This window comes from Lissotriton helveticus, chromosome 7 (genome assembly GCF_964261635.1).
Source record: "Lissotriton helveticus chromosome 7, aLisHel1.1, whole genome shotgun sequence".
Lineage (NCBI taxonomy): Eukaryota > Metazoa > Chordata > Amphibia > Caudata > Salamandridae > Lissotriton > Lissotriton helveticus.
In genome coordinates, this window is record NC_136068.1 from 1,843,674,795 (window position 1) to 1,843,692,395 (window position 17,601).

General features: G+C 48.4%; 1 protein-coding gene across 1 annotated transcript in view; it reads left to right on the plus strand.

Moving 5' to 3' along the window:
- Window positions 1-17,601, plus strand: part of LOC144769739 (killer cell lectin-like receptor subfamily B member 1B allele B) — a 115,686-nt gene that overhangs the window by 11,866 nt on the left and 86,219 nt on the right. Inside the window, exon 3 of the mRNA XM_078653919.1 lies at window positions 5,167-5,396. Coding sequence (XP_078510045.1) covers window positions 5,167-5,396 — 230 coding nt within the window. The remainder of the gene's footprint in view (window positions 1-5,166; window positions 5,397-17,601) is intronic.

Consider the following 17,601-nt stretch of genomic DNA (forward strand, 5'->3'; position numbering starts at 1 on the left):
TTATTTCACTTTGTCTCCGTGCGTGCATTTACACTCTTTCTGCCCACTTCTCCCTCCTCTCTCTCCTCTCCTCTTCTCCTCATCTCCGTCTACCACTCATTCTCCCTCAGTCGCCTCTCTGCTTCGCCTTACTCTTCCCTGCTGGGTCCATGCCATTGAATGTTGTGTCGCACTCACACTGGTATGTAGAGGATCTCCTGACACGGACACCTCACCTCGACCATGCAGCCTCTGCAAGGCTCCGAGCCAGGCAGCTTCACAGCGTGAGCGGAGCGGCCTACATTCCAGAATCAGGCAGGGCATGTCAGGACAATGTTCCAAGCTGCACGTATGACAGCATCAGCTTTCTCAGCCTTCCGGTGCCCACCCTACAGCATCGGGCCGCGCCGCTGCGGTGACTTCCTTGCTCACGCTGTTGCCTTGGGACCATCAACAACAATTAAATAACAATGCTAATATTAGTAATGACCTCACTAACTGACGCAGTGATCTCAAGCTGTCCTACGTCATAAGTGTGTGATCTAGCTGGTCCTGTTTTCACTTTGAATGGTTTTATATACCGTCTGTATTTGTAATGCAAAATCAAAACTGGAAGTGCCACAGTAACTTGTTTAGTACGCTACTTGTTACCCCCAATGTGCTGATTCGCAGCACTGTAAATTATAGTTTTTATTATTCCCAAAAAGGGCACTCTAAATATCGACCTTGAGATGAAGAAATGCAGAGTGAACCCCACTTACGGTCAAAAACTGCAACCAGCAGGCTTTTTATGCCGATCTTAACTATTGGTGCTTAACTCAAGAAGCTATTCCTCCAGTTCCTTAAAGACACTCACTCTACATATATTTATTTGAAAAGTTTTATAACGCGCATACATGCCACAAAGGGCTATCGGAGTGTTGTACAACAGACGTACGTTAGCATGAGTACAGTACAATAGAATATCAACACTTGCCCTACATCCCCACTCTTCATTTCCAGAGGCATCCCCTACTCCTCCCTCTTACATCACCCATCCTTACTAGAAGCTTCATCCCTAATCCCTCCCCCCACACATGAGAACACGATACTCATTGTTAGCGTACTGCAGCACTCCCTACACACTGTCTCCTCGACATCACATCCTTACTTACAGCTGCACCGCTCCCCTGGTACATCTCCTATCTCATCGCCCCCCTGGGCCCACTCCCTTACAGCTGTTGAGTCGTCACTACTCCTCTTCTCTCCAAGTCACCACGCATGCGCATAACTCACGGTTTGCCAGTGTGCCTTTTACTAAGTGTGCCAGGATTTGGCCGGTGGCCGGCCGTACTTTCAGTTTCCCTGACACTCTTATTATACATTACGTGCCACCAGTAATTTTTTGCAAATGCTTCTTTATTTAATTTACACGCATACATACAATATCAGCATGAAGCCCTTTCACGAGCGCCATGCTTTAATGTTTTCATTGTTGTCTCTCTCCATGTTCCTCCACCCCGATCTCTGCTCTCACTCCCCCCTCCATTCTCCTCCCACGCCCTCCTTGTTTTTTTATACCTTCCTTTGTCTTCTTTATCCCAAATTACGATTATCACTTATTTTCTGCTTTTATCCATTTCTTTGATTTGATATATATAACTTTAATCGTGTATGGTTTTAATTAACAGATGGGCCATGATTAGTAAACTTGTATTTATTCGTTATCGCTGTGTGTGTCTATTCTCTCCGGTTCTTTCATTCATGCCCTCTCCATTTGCACTCTGCCGCATCTCTCCTTTTATCGTGTTTATTTCGCCTGTCCTCTGTCACCGTCTTCTCTCTTTGCGATTTACACTGTTCATCTTCTATACACCTTTTTCTATCTTATCCTATCATTTTATTTTTCCTTTCGTCTATTTTCTTTACGTGTTTTACTGCTACTCTCTTTTCTACGCGCTACGTTTTCTGTCCGCTACCCCGCCCTTTTCACTTCCCTCTCTGACAAGCACTTTCCCGCCTCCAAGCCTTCCCTCCTCAGCCCGCGCGCTGCCACGGGCTCCAGCCTCTGGCAGATCTTATCTTTGGGCCTATGCACCTCAATAGGGAAACCACAACTTTAAAGGCGGGATTTCAGGGCGGCTGAGACAGAGACGGCTCATCACCTAAATCAACAATTTGTAGTCAACAACCCACCCCGCCCTGTTAGCCTTTTGAAGAAAGCTTGGTGACGCCTACAGTCTCACCGTGAGCTCCTCGCTCACATTCCCGCCCCCCCACCAGGCTCTCCCGCACCCATCCGGCTTCCCTCCGGCCATTTGCCACACTCCTTGCCTCTGCCGCAAAGGACTCCTCCCCCGTCACTCTCCAAAACAGTTTGTGCGACGTCTGTATCCATTACTGGGATATGTTGGCGCTCGTAATTGCTTATTGGCCTTTACTAGGACAGTGAATATTTGTATTATATGGGGGTCTTTTGCTGTTTGCCAGAGAGTCACTACACTCACTGCACCCTACCTCACTCACGGATCGGTCTTCACTCACCAAAAATGCCATGCAGAAGTACAGTGTTACATGGATATGTTGCCTGGGCACGTTCTATTCTGTGCAGTGATACATTGCAATAGGAGGACACAGATGTACGGAAACATACGTGATTGCTCGGCTTGTGATCAGGGAGCAAGCATGCTAAGGTCTTACCACATAATAACGGGCAGTCTACAAGCAACTCCTTGTACGATCTGACAGTTATTGAACATCGTATAGGTAAACTATATTGGAGGGTCCCTGCAGACACTTCCCTTTTGCTTTGACAATCAGAATCAGATATTCTAAATGCTATATTAACTTTAAAGTTACTTTTTTCAATCGTGGCTCTGTTCATTACCAGTGTTTTGATATTACATATCTTCAACTGTCCTATTTTATTCAAGTGCTCCAGTGGTTTCAAGTCTGCAGGATGCTTTTATAAAACGTTTGAGTAAGAAAGCGTAAAAAAAAATAACCACAAATGCGTTCATTTCTATCGCGTAGTTCCAATGATTCTCTCACGTGCGTGGGCTGTGTCGTTTGTTCAAGAAATTAGTTCACTGGAAGCACGATCCAACCGTTCCGACTGCTGGCTGCAGTCTGATGCTGCTTTGACGGTGCAGGCGATAAAATGGACCCACTCTCACACCCCCTCACCCTCACACCCTCACTCACCCCCTCATCCTCACCCCCCCCTCACAACCCTCTCACCCTCACTCAGCCTCACACCCTCACCCTCACACACTCTCACCCTCCCATCCCCTCACTCACACTCACACACTCACACACCCACTCACCCTCACCCTCACACCCCCTCACCCTCACACCACTCAGTGCTACAACACATATGAGTGTGTAGGTGCAAATGCAATGTTCTTGGATTTTCGTCACAATAAAATACACTGAACATAATCTTCACAAAATTTATTTACAAACGTTTAAGCTATTGCCATTATAAATTACAATAACTTTTATTTAAGTATTAATTATTTACAAAATTAAAAGCAATTGTTATTTGTAATATCAATACATCTAAGTTACGTAAATACAACACACATTGCATTACAAATGCTATAGGTGTCACATTTGCGAAAGTTAAAACTATTGACATTGTAACTGACAAAGCTATTAATTTTGCTATTTTCAAAAACAACACATAAATTAAAAAAGTGTCATTTACAATACCAATCGCTCAAACTTTCCTAATGCGAAAAGTTAAAAGTATGGGCATTGTAAATCACAAAACAAAAAAATAAAATGTCATTTAGAAAACCAATAGCTCAAACTTTCCTACTGCGAGACCTATTGGCAACGCCAGTGCTTGTTACAGATGGTGGTGAAGAGGCAATGAAGCTCTCAGGAGGCACACTGTCAGTGCGCCCCCTGATGGCAGCCTTATGGATCCCTCAGACATCCCTTTGCAGGAGGGTGCAGTTACTCACTGCACCCGCCTGCAAAGGGATCTCGAATCCCCCTTCAAAGTGCAGGCAGGTTGCCACCTGCACTGTGAAAACATGGAGCGGTCTCAAAGCAGCCGCTTCATTTTTCACATGAATCCACTGCCCGTCAGGGCAGCGCGAGTATGTGCAGCTTGTAGTACATAGAAGTAAGTTACCATTCTAGCTTTTTATAGAATATTCAATGTTAATGTTCTGAGTTCTGTATTCTTTGTATGGGGATTCTTCAGTGTGGCAGTTGACTGTTGCTACCGCACTGGAAGGTCTGCTCTTTCTTAACTGCTCATCTAGAATAAAGGATCTATTTATAATCTTCACATCTCCGGCTCATTTACTACACAGCTGCCCTGGGGGCAGCGCATTCATCATAACATGGCACATTTTCATTCATTTTGACCCAGGCCCCTTTTAAAAGGTGCGCCCAGCGCAATGGAGTACGTGTCGCTTGTATAATACAGCCCCTGGGGCTGTATTATGAAAGTGCCCCCTCCCCGGCGCAGCGGGCGTTTGCACCCACTTTGCGTGAACCCCCAGGGCACTTTGGTATTGAACAGAACCTCTCCCTTATGCTTAAGGGCTATTCATGTGCAGATATAGACAGTGACGCCCCTTCAATAGGTTCATGTTTATTGTTTACCCCGTGGGCCTCTTTGCCTTTACCCCATGCTCCAAAAATGCAATATTGGGCCCAAGATACAGGGGATTTCATCATGTAAAAACGAATGTACATCTTTTAAGAAGGATCTGCCCAAAAGAAACGTCACAATATTGATATCAAAATATTGGCACAATGTTTTCAACGATATTCAGTCACACAGCAATGTGCACTTGTTGTTGCTTCTGTATTTGGTGTCATTAATCCAATTCCTTGTGAGCCAGTTTAAAACATTTGAAAGGCTGAGTAGTGAGCCAGCTTTGATTCTACACATGCATCTTGCAACGTCCACTCATCTTTGGTTTAGGAGCCAAACCCGCTGAACTATCTCACCTGTTACATTACATGAGTACGTGCTCCCTGGGTCCTTGATGTTCCATTGCTAGTGTCCAGATTTCACCCCAGAAGCTGCCCGTCCTGGTGACCTGAGATGCCAGACCGGCCCTGCCCACCCTAGACAATTTAAGTACCGCGTCCTTGCTCAGGTTTTATAGCGATGCTCACTGTATTTAGACACAAATAGTCTTAAACTCATTTTTTCATTTGTTCAATTTCTGCCTTTGTCAGTTTTAAAGGGAAGCCAGGGCTCCGAACAAACCCAGACAAAAGAGGCACAAAAAAGCTCATCAGAGACTGGAAAGGACGGTGAAGTGCTGCCCCCTTGTGGCGAAGATTGGATCTGGTACCGGAATAAGTGTTACATTTTTTCTGAAGCAGAAGGAACCTGGACTGAGGCCAAAGACTCGTGTGTGGCACTTAACTCCACCCTGGCTTTGATTGACACCCAGAAGGAGCTGGTAAGAGCCGGGCAAACTCTGTGTCTCTTACTTTCTTCTGTCCAAGAAACCATGTTTGGTGGAAGCCGTTTTTTGGTGGCGGCCGCTGAGTGGGAAGAGAGGGTAATGCATGACCCCTGGAAGCGTGTCCAGGGGTGTTAGCAATGTGGCTGTGAAGGGGAAGAGGAGCAGTGACGGGATGGAGGAGCGAATGACATAAATGTGTTTATTTTCAAAGCGAGACCTGGCAGTGGTGGGAAGAGGAGAAGTGCGAGGAGCCGAAGAGGAGAGAATCTCTCTGTGGGTGGCGCCGAGTCAAATGTACAAACAAAAAAAATAAAAATGCATAGTAATGGGGGCAGGGAATTAAAATAGCACCCTACGTTTTTGTCAGTTTTACAGTTTCGCAAACGTAACCTACGCGTATTGTGCACATCACCACCACCTTGTCCCAATTTAGGGGTCCATTAGGATATCGGGCGGATTGCCCCCGACATCCTTCCCTGAATTCCCCCCCGCCATATTACAATGACGGGGGATCGCAGTGGACCAAAACACCGCTCGCCACTTTTCCGCCCCGGTCGCCTTGCGGCCGGGGCGGAAAATATTTAATATGGTGGCGGTGTCTATTAGACACCGCCAGCCATATTACAATGGGCTTTGTAAGATGCCTTTCCACGGTGCCGCTGCCGCTACGGAAAGGCATGCGGTCTTCACTCTGGGGGCCCCCTGCGGGCCCCCAGAGTGAAGTACAGGTGGGGGGTGCACAGGGGGGGTACCTGTGGTACCCCCCTTCATTGTCTTTTGCAAAGCGGCAGGCACCGAGCGGTGCCTGCTGCTTTGCAAATGACAATGTTAAAGAGCATTTTCAGCATTGTGGCGGGCGGTGCAGAGAACACCGCCCACCACAATGCTGAAAATACAGGATGTGCCCGCCCGCCAATGTGGCGGGCACATCCTAATGGCACCCTCGGGCCCCCCCCCCCCTCCTTATGGCGGTCGGTCCCGATTTACGATGGGATGACGGGCGGGCAAAGTCCGCCCGTCATCCTAATGGACCCCTTATTCTCTTCTTTGTCCCTCTGTTTCTAGAGCTGTCTAAATGCAGCCCATTAGACGAGGACGCTTACATCTGCTTTTGAAACGCAATCTCTGCCCTCGTCCCCACTGGGGAGTTAAATATGCGATTGACTACTAGAAATAAATGCAGCAACTCACACATGAAGTTTATTTCCCTTTTCAAACGGGTGAAAGCTGCTCTATGACCCGAGGCCATCAGCCATTCCTGGCTTTGCAGCAAAGGCAAGTGGCATTCTTGGGCCTGTAGGTTTTCCTAGAATTAGCTAAAGGTGTGTCACATGACTCTAGCTAGCCATGCTTTGGTCCTCTAGCCCATTGCAAACATTCTGCTGGTTTCACACGCATAACCTTGGCTCGCATATTATGTCATGCATTAAAACAAACACTGGCAAGGTCAATCATTTTGGCATTTTATGTCGTGAAACTTTTTAGCACAATCTTCAGTAGTACAGAGTAAAGGACATTACGATTAAATCAAGAATTGGTGTGAGCAGTAAGGGGAGCAGCACAAGGAGGTCCCGGGGAGTCACAGTGCAAGCTTCCTTTACTGACTGAATATGCACAACTGAAGCATATACAGTGCACACATCTTGAGGACACAACTCAAGAACAGGGAGTGGACCCAGACGATGCTAGACAGCGCAGCAGAAGTAACCATAATTTGCAGGATACTGATGGATCATCTGGAGACAGTGGACTTGAATGAATCCATTCAAGTTGAAACTGCCGACACCAGGGTTAGCGTACCCCACCGCTGCAGCGCCTCCTCAGCCTGCCACCGACATCTGCCTGCCTGCGACCTCGACCCTCCTGCCTGCCGCCTGCTGCTGCCTTATCCACCCGCCCTTGCAGTGTGCCTGTTCCTGCTCCCTGCCTTTTCTTTCTGTACCCCCCATGTGCCTGTAGCCCCTGTAACCCCTCACCCCGCTCCGCTCCTCCCCCGTTTTTCCCACTGCTGACCCTCCTGTGGCCCAGCCCCCCGTGCCCATTGGCTCGCATGCCCTCCCGCCTCCCAGCTGACCCCTCCTCCCCCTCCCTCTTATGAAGACCTAGCAGCGACCGTGCAGCGGACGCACGCAGCGGGCACGCCGCTGGCGGGCCGAAGGCAAGCCCGTCTGCGCCCGTCCGCGCCTGGACCGCACCCAGCGCCAGAACCCCTGGCCCTCGACGATGCCAGCCCACCTGACGGACCAATGACGCCGCCACCATCCACGCACTCAACGCCGGCCGGAATCCCGCCTGCTACCGAGCTATCCCGAAACGCACCCACGGACCTTTCACCTGCCAAACCTGCAAATTCACCTGCTTCCGAACCTGCACCGCACCCGCCAAGCTCGACACCAGCAACAATCATCTCAAGTGCATCCTGCTCAACACCCGCTCCGTCCACAGACACGCCGTCGAACTCTGGAACCTCCTCGACACAACATCTCCAGACATCGCCTTCCTCACAGAAACCTGGACGAACGCCTCCTCAGCCCCCGACATCGCCATAGCCATCCCAGATGGCTACAAGATCACCCAGAGGGACCGCATCAACCAAACCGGAGGAGGCATCGCCATCGTCCACAGAAACACCATCTGCATCACGACCAACTCCGACGACACCCTCACTGCCGCCGAGCACCTTCACTTCCAGATACACTCCGACCCCAAGACCTCCCTCGGGGGTACTCTCATCTACAGACCCCCAGGACCACGCACCCAATTCAGCGAAGCCATCGCAGACTTCATCAGCCAGCACGCCGTAACCTCCTCAGACTACATCCTCCTAGGGGAACTCAACTTCCACCTGGAGAACAACAATGACAGCAACACCACAGCCCTACTGGACAACCTCGCCAACCTCTGACTCAAGCAACTGGTGAACACCCCCACCCACTACACCGGCCACACGCTAGACCCCATCTTCTCCTCCAGCAAGCCCATCTCCTTCAGCCACGCCACCGAACTACACTGGACAGACCACAGCTGCGTCCACTTCAACTTCGAGAGAACCACGACTCACCACCACCCGCAACAGGTTCCCCGCAGAAGCTGGAGCAAGATCACCACCGACCAGCTCCCCAACTCCCTCAGCCAGAACCCTCCCACCAACACGAAGCACCCCAACGAAGCAGCCCGCAACCTCACTCTGTGGCTCACCAACTGCACCGATGATCTCGCACCGCTGAAGAACCCTCCCAGCAGACCCGGCAGCAAGAGGGACACGTGGTTCACCAACAACCTCATAAACTCCAAGAAAACCTGTCGCACCCTCGAGAAAGCATGGTGCCACGACCAGACAACAGAAAACATGTCAGCCCTCAAGGACGCCACCCGCAAACACCACCAGATGATCTGCACCACCAAGAGGACAACATTCAAAGAACGATTGGACAACACCCACAACAGCAAGGAACTCTTCAGCATCGTTAAAGAGCTCTCCAACCCCAGCGCCGGAAACAACGACATCACACCCTCGCAAGACCTCTGCGACTCACTCGCCTCGTTCTTTCACCGCAAGATTGCCGACATACACAACAGCTTCGGCGCACAGTCCACGCACCCAACCACCGAACCAGCGCCCCCCACCACCACCCTCTGCATCTGGACCCCGGTCAGCACCAAAGACACCACCCGCATGATGAACACTACCCACTCTGGCTCCCCAACTGACCCCTGTCCACACCACATCTTCAACAAAGCAGACACCATCATCGCACCCCATCTCCGGGACATCATCAACTGCTCCTTCGCATCCGCCACCTTCCCGGAGAGCTGGAAACATGGCGAGCTCAGCGCCCTCCTGAAGAAACCCACCGCGGACCCCACGGACCACAAGAACTTCTGCCCCATCTCGCTTCTCCCTTTTCCTACCAAAGTCATCGAGAAGACTATCAACAAACAACTCTCCGCCTTCCTCGAGACAAATGGATCCCTCGACCCCTCGCAGTCCGGCTTCCGAGCAAACCACAGCACCGAGACCGCCCTCATGGCAGCTACCGACGACATCAGGTCCCTGCTCGACAAAGGGGAAACAGCCGCCCTCATCCTCCTAGACCTCTCTGCAGCCTTCGACACCGTATGCCACCGCACCCTAGTACAGCGCCTCAGCAACACTGGAATCCAAGGAACGGCCTTGGAGTGGATCATCTCGTTCCTCGCCGGAAGAACCCAGAGTGTCCGCCTCCCCCCGAAGTCATCAGCGGCATTCAGCAAGGATCCTCGCTCAGCCCCACCCTCTTCAACATCTACATGAGCCTCCTTGCAGCCATCACACGCCAACACAACCTCAACATCATCTCCTACGCTGACGACACCCAGCTGATACTCTCCCTCACCAACGACTCCACCACCGCCAGAACCAGCCTCTAGGATGGAATGAAAGACGTTGCGGAATGGATGAAGCTCAGCCGTCTGAAACTGAACTCAGACAAGACAGAAGTCCTCATCCTGGGACCTTCCCCCTCTGCCTGGGACGACTCCTGGTGGCCCCCGGCCCTTTGCTCCACCCCCAAGCCAACGGACCATGCACGCAACTTGGGCGTCTTCATGGACTCCTGGCTCACGATGACCAAACAAGTCAATGCCCTCTCGTCATCCTGTTTCAACACCCTGCGCATGCTCCGTAAGATCTTCCGGTGGATCCCCACCGAAACCAGGAAGACGGTCACCCAGGCCCTCGTCACCAGCTGACTGGACTACGGGAACACCCTCTACGTGGGAACTACAGCCAAACTTCAGAAAAGACTCCAGCACATACAGAACGCTTCTGCACGACTCATCCTTGACATCCCCCGATACAACCATATCTCTGGCCAACTGAGAGACCTGCAATGGCTCCCCGTCAGCAAGAGGATCACGTTCAGGCTCCTCACCCACGCACACAAGGCTCTCCATGACACGGGCCCCAAATACCTCAACAGCCGCCTCACATTCTACACACTCACCCGCCAGCTTCGATCCACCAGCCTCGCCCTCTCCTCCGTCCCACGAATCCGCAGAGCCACCGCCGGAGGAAGATCCTTCTCCTACCTGGCAGCAAAGACATGGAACTCCCTCCCCACCCACCTTCGGCTGACCATCTCTCCTTCAGGAAGCAACTCAAGACCCGGCTGTTCAAGCAGTGGCGTCTCCCCCTCCTCCCAGCGCCTTGAGACCCTAGCGGGTGAGTAGCGCGCTTTACAAATTTTTGGATTGATTGATTGATTGAAGTAACACTAAGGATTGAGGGGGACATAACTAGGAAAATAAGGGCACTCTTTTGGGAAAGGCTTTCAAAGGGTTATGACATTCTTCTAGCTGGACAAGACTGGCTCGGGACTTCTTCTTGCCTGTATGCTAATTTATCTAGGAAATCATGGAGGTTTTGAGGAAACTGAGTCTTTAATGACGTTATTAAGTCCAATCACAAGTCAAACTCGGCACCTTCAAAGTATAAATATGCCCAGATTTGTCCAGACAAACACACAGTGGTTTGGAGCAGATCGACTTACTACTTGCCCGACGCCCTGCAGCAGCAAGTGCCGAAGGAAGCCGACCCTCCAGCTGACACACTGAGAGAGGCTGTCTTTTCTCCTGCCGAGAAATCCATCTCCAATGTTTCCAGTCTAACCTTGCAGGTTGCTGGGAAATCGAGTCCTGAGAGAGATGCAAGACCTCCTTCATTCTAAACCAAGGTACTGAGCTGATTAGACCCTTAGAGAATTATTGGATAGACTCTTGGCGGAGAAATACTAAACTTAAGCTACTCCTCACTTACTCCTTCCCTCGTACTAGACTTAGGTTAGGTACACCGGGGTATACGTATTTTCGAAGCACCAGTTGAGTACTTTTAGTCATCTTTTATCACTGTATGTATTTTATATGTTTTAGGCAACTTATGGCTTGGAAACCATATCATGCTTTTACAGTACTACTTTATAATACTTTTCATATTATATGCCCTGTACTTCATAACCAGTATTACGATTGTAGCAGTACATTTCTTATGCTTGAGAGATAGGACTGTTCAATAAAAACTTTTATTGAAAATGCCAGTCTTTTCATTTCTCAGCAACTCTGATGAAACTAAGCATGCACGATTGACTGAGTAAAATATCTATCTATTGTTTCCGCGACTCTAGAGATTGATTTCTTATTCTTGGGAAACAAAGTTGTCGTGTTTATGCAGTTGTCAGAAACTAATCCCTTCTTGTTTATTCAAGAACGTTTCTAGTAACCTCTGAGCTAGCTGGCACTCACAATTAAGTTTAATAGATTCGGTAGAGACCTAGTCGACCTCAGTCCTACGTCTAAACTACAGGATTTATTATTCCAATGCGCAGAGCCTATTGGGAATATAGGAACTACACTACAAAGCATGTCCAATAAAGGAAAGAACCCCTATTCTAAAAATAGGTAGAGAAGAGTTTCAGTCAGAACCCATACAGAGTTCTGGTTAGAGAGAGAGTGAGAGTTCAAGCATAAAGCTTATAGAAATCAGTACAATAAATCAATGATCAATCAAAGCAAAAACTCCCAAAAGAGAGGTTCACTAAACTCAGAGTCTCAAAGTAGCGTGGACTTGGGATAAAATGGAAGTGGCATGTGGTAGCCTATTCTAGGAACACACACTTTTATTAAAACACAAAAATATTGTTGCAATGTTCATGTTCCTACTTCTGTTTTATGTCAACCAATAAGCTTCCGATGCTCTCATGGGCATGAGTTCACTCTTCATCTTTTCACTGGTATACAGTATTCTTTTAGACAGTTGCTCCCATATATGCAACTAAGTTGTATAATTTCTATTGTTCGCATATATCTTTGTCTCATTTAAGTTTACTTTTCCACTTATAAACATAATTTCTAACCTGAAAATCACTATTACAGCTGAAGGAGCGTCGTGTTATTCAAAAGTTTTCGCAGGTTCAAAATTGTTGATTCCCAAAGTTCTTTATTGAAGTCAAGTTCATCAAATGATGGCGACAGCGTTTCAACAAAATCAAAGGTTCCAAATTAATCCAAAAGCATAAAGTATACAGATCACAATACAGCCAACGCGTTTTGTCCGGCAACGGACATCAACAGGGCTGCAGAACAAAAGTTCAAAAACACAGAATCAGTCTAACATAATAACATGTAATTTCAACAGAACATAATCATTGCTAGCTCAGCCAGAATTAATGATATCACATCCATATATACCTGCCTATTAAACATGCTATTCAGACATCAATTCTAAAATCATTAACTTGAAAACACATCTTTACCTCTATGATTACTAAATGTATTCATATCCGAGCTCATGTTCTCCTAGAAATATCTACAAAGAGAATCGCGATGGCCTACCTCCACAAACAATAACTGTATAAGAGTAGAATCAATGCCGATCTGTATCACTGTACTGTACAGCAGCTGCCTCCGGCCTCTCAATTAAAGTGTGAACATCTGGATATAAGAACAGTAAAAAATATGCAGAAAATATATATAAATATATCTGATATATCAAGTTACTACTCATAATTCAATGAAAAATCTCTCAGTCCCCAACTCTACTATCATGGGTCTAGCACATGGCGCAACCACTATTAACCCCTTCGCTGCTAGGCCTTTTCCCCTCCTGTGCTAAGCCGTTTTTTGGCTATTTGGGGTAGTGCGTGCTTAGGGCTCTGTAACTCTTTGGCCACATAAGGTATCTACGCCAATTTTGCGTCCTTTTCTTCCAACATCATGGGGATTCTAAAGGTACCCAGGGTTTATGGATTCCCTTGGAGGGGTCCCTGAAATGAAGCAAACTACAGTAACATTTTTGTTTTTTTCAGAAAAATTGGAAAAACGGGCTGCAAATTAAAGCCTTGAGTTTTTTCCTGCAAATGTTATCAAAAAAGGGTTTGTGGGACTGAAATCGCCATTTTCTCAGCTTTTAGGGAATGACAGTCTTTTGTCAGAGAACCAACATTTTTCACACAGTTTTGGCATTTTCCTGGGACATAGCCTATTGAAAGCAATAATGGATCCTGAAAAGCTATACATTTTAGAAAAGTAGACAAAATTCTGAATTCATAAAGGGGTCATTTGTCTAAATCCATGAAGGTTTCTTTATGGAAACTAACAGTTAAATATTGGAATAATTGAAAATTAGTTGAAAAAGACAGCCTTTTGTCTCAACGTTTTCACCTGTAACTTCTTGTAATTTTGACAACTCTTTAAAAGCAATATACCGTTACATCTGTTGGACCTTCCTGGTTGTGGGGATATATAGGACTTGTAGTTTCACGAAGAACCCGACGAACCCAGAGCCAAAAACTGAGCAGCAACTTGCAATGGTATTTTAATATTTACCGGGTATAGAGCACTTCTTCTTAGAAAATGTATACATGGAAAAATCGGTATGAAAAACACCTATGTGTTTCTGAAATGGGTACAAACTATAGAGTTTAGAAACAGTATATATTTGCACATTTTCAAAATTGGGAATACTCATACTAGCATGAGAATTATTGGTCATTTTTCAAAATGATTTTTTTTTTACACAATGTCTTTCATTGGGAAGGAAGAAATGCATGAAAACTCAATAGGTAATAACAGTTGATTTACAAATCTGAATTACCCTAAGTTTCCCGATAAAAACGGTACCTCACTTGTGTGGGTAGACCTTGTGCCTGCAACAGGAAATGGCGCAAAATGCAACGTGGTCACACCTCAATTTTGCAGTTAAAAATTGACCCTTTTTTGGCAAAGTGCCTAGCTATAGTTTTTGCACCCTAGTTCTGTCGGCACCTAGAGAAACCTAGCAAACCTATACATTTTTGAAAAGTAGACACCCTGGGGAATCCATGATGGGGTGACTGTACTGCCTCCCACCAGGTTCTGTTACCCAGAATCCCTTGCAAACCTAAAAAATGTACAAAAAAAACAAATTTTTCCTATATTTATGTAGTGGAAAGTTCTTGAATCTGCGTGGATCAACAAATGTCCACACACCCCGCATTTCCCAAAGTCTTCTGAGAAAAATGGTACCTCACTTGCGTGGGTCAGCCTAGTGCCTGCGACTAGAAACGGTGCAAAATGCAACGTGGTCGCACCTCTATTTTGCAGTGAAATATGGCCTTTTTTTTGGCAAGGTGCCTACCTGTAGTTTTTTAACCCTAGCTCTTCCGGTACCTAGGGAAACCTAGCAAACCTATACATTTTTTAAAACTAGACCCCCAGGGAAATTCAGGATGGGGTGAGTCGACTGCCTCCCACCAGGTTCTGTTACCCAGAATCCCTTGTAAATCTAAAAATTTGACAAATAAACGCATTTTCCTCACATTTCTGTGGTGGACAGTTCTGGAATCGGCGTGGATCAACAAATGACCACACACCCCGCGTTCCCCAAAGTCTTATGAGAAAAGTGGTACCTCACTTGCCTGGGTCTGCCTAGTGCCTGCGACAGGAAACGGTGCAAAACGCAAGGTGGTTGCAACTCAATTTCACAGTGATAACTGGCCCTTTTTTGGCAATGTGCCTACCTGTAGTTTTTGACCCCTAGCTCTGCCGGCACCTAGGGAAACCTAGCAAACCTATACATTTTTGAAAACTAGACACCCAGGGGAATTCAGGATGGGGTGACTAGACTGCCTCTCCCCAGGTTCTGTTACCCAGAATCCCTTGCAAACCTAACAAATTGGGAAAAAAATGCATTTTCCCCACATTTCTGTGGTGGAAAGTTCTGGAATCTGTGTGAATCAACAAATTTCCACGCACTCCGCGTTCCCGGGGGCTTCCAAGGAGGTATAGCTTGCGTGGATCCTCCAACGTTCCTTTACCCAGAATCCCCTGCAAACCTCGATTTTAGCTGAAAAAACAGTTTTTTCACACATTTTTGTGTGGGAAAGCGTGGCATCACTGGACTCACACATATTTCCTCCTGCCCAGCGTTCCCGCAGGTCTCCCGATAAAAATGGTACCTCACTTGCGTGGGTGGCTTAAGGACCCGCAACAGGCAAGGGCCCAAAACCTAATGAGGCGACATCAAAATTACCTATCACAAACCAACCTGGTTTTGCAAGAGGGTTCCCAGGAGTTTTTGGCCCGGGGTTCGGCGGCCAACTAGGGAAACCTACCTCACCCACACATTTCTGGAAACTAGACACCCGGGGGAGTCCAGAGAGGTATGGCTTGCGTGGGTCCCTGGTTAGAGGCGGCAGACCCGGAAGAAGAGAACGGCCCGGGACCAGTGTTCAATTCCCGACGCGGCAGGGTTGTGGAACAGGGTCAGCGGACACGATAATTCTCGCCTCGGTGCCTACTCTAACCAGGGATCACACTCGGCAACTCTGGGCATTAGCTTGGCTCATCTCCACAACGGCCCCCCACATTCGCCGGGGATGCCTGATTTCACCTTGGAGATACCCAGTAGGGACCATCTCACTGGGATAGCCAGGACGGGTTCCCCAGCGGTCTACAGCGCCAGGACGCCTCAGGGCAGCAGTGCGCTTTACAAGACACATTACATTACATTCTCCTCCCAGAATCCACTGCAAGACTCATTTCCTGCACGAGGCTCCCTAGTAGATTTTTGTGGGGGGAGCGGATTGCCTTATTTGTCCCAGCGTCACCCTTGAGTGGATACAAGCAGTGCTACCGGGCTCAAGAACGCCGTGAGGGCAGGGACTACAATCCCCTGGTGCCCCGGCGGCCACGGCGCACGGCTGACGACATTGCTGCGCCCGGAGGCACTTGAAAGCTGAGGAGCGCCAAGCTCTCATTGGGAAACCCTTCTCTTCTGGTTACCTGACTCATTTCCTGCACGAGGCTCCCTCGTAGATTGTTGTGGGGGGAGCGGATTGCCTTATTTGTCCCAGCGTCACCCTTGAGGGGATACAAGCAGTGCTACCGGGCTCACGAACGCTGCGAGGGCATGGACTACAATCCCAGGTGCCTCGGCGGCCACGGCGCAGGGCTGACGACCGCTGCGCCCGGAGGCGCTTGAAAGCTGAGGAACGCCTCCCGCCTCGGCGAAGCCCGGGCCAAGGGCGGGCCCGTTCAAGCCTGTTAAAGACCGGAAAAGGACGGGACGGGCCACCCCCTTACCTCCCAGCCCCGAGGACTCCATTGTAAGTTACAAATTTACCTCATCTCCTTGTTTTTACTGTAATGGCACATAAGGATGGTAGGCTCAAGGTGCCAAATGATAACATAATTGGTTCCATGGACAAGTTTTTAAGCAAGATTAATACTGCGATTGACCAGAATATTTCACTGATGGAGAGGCGGGTCTCCCAGGACTTGGCACTTGCTAGATCGTCTATTGGGCACTTTCCTAATGTAAGGACTCCAGATCATCATGCCCCATTAAGCACCATTAGTGCACCTGTGATCCCAGATACTCCATCCACTGGCCCGGCAGCCCGCGATCTGGACAATTCCTCCATAGGAAACCAGTCTACTGCCTCAGAACTGCTATTGTTGCCTTCTCCCAAAGTATCAGTATCAGGTGTCTGTAGCCCTCTTAAGAAGCATAGCACCCGGCAACTCCGTGAAAGACGTCAAGGGGCTATCCCAAAATATAAACAGGGGTTGGCCATCGCCTCGAAAGGCAAAAAGGAGAAGCTGGCCAAATGTAAGGGAACCCTGATGGCCGAAATCAGGCAGGCGTCCACGACCACTCAGGCAATTGTACATACACATAGAGAAGTACCATTGGGGGTGGTATCCCAGGCCGAGGGCGGAGCCAGGAGCCCAGAGTGTGGGGTGGCAACGGAAGATCCTCTACTGGCTAAGATAGGTGAACTATTTAATCTCCTTCTTCGTCCAGTAGAGGATAGGTTATCTAGAATTGAACAAAAGCTAAACAAGATCGAGTCCATGTCATCCGTTATTGCCAATTGCATGGATAAGGTGGTTATCGCTGGGGCAGCTGCACCCCCAAACGATATGCGATCTAGGGAGGATGCCTAACCATTCTGCCAGCTCCGATTCAGGAGAAGCATGCTGCACCCACTCCCATAGTAAAGGCACCAGCACCAGGTACAGCTGGAACATCTGGCCTAAGTACCATAGCACAACAGAAAGAGGGTGTTGAGGTTCCCAAGGGGATTGTTGGGGGGGGGGGGGATTAACATCGACCTACCACCAGAAGTAAACCCATATCTGGTAGTTTTGGCCGGGGTGCCGCCTCTGAGGAAGGACGGGC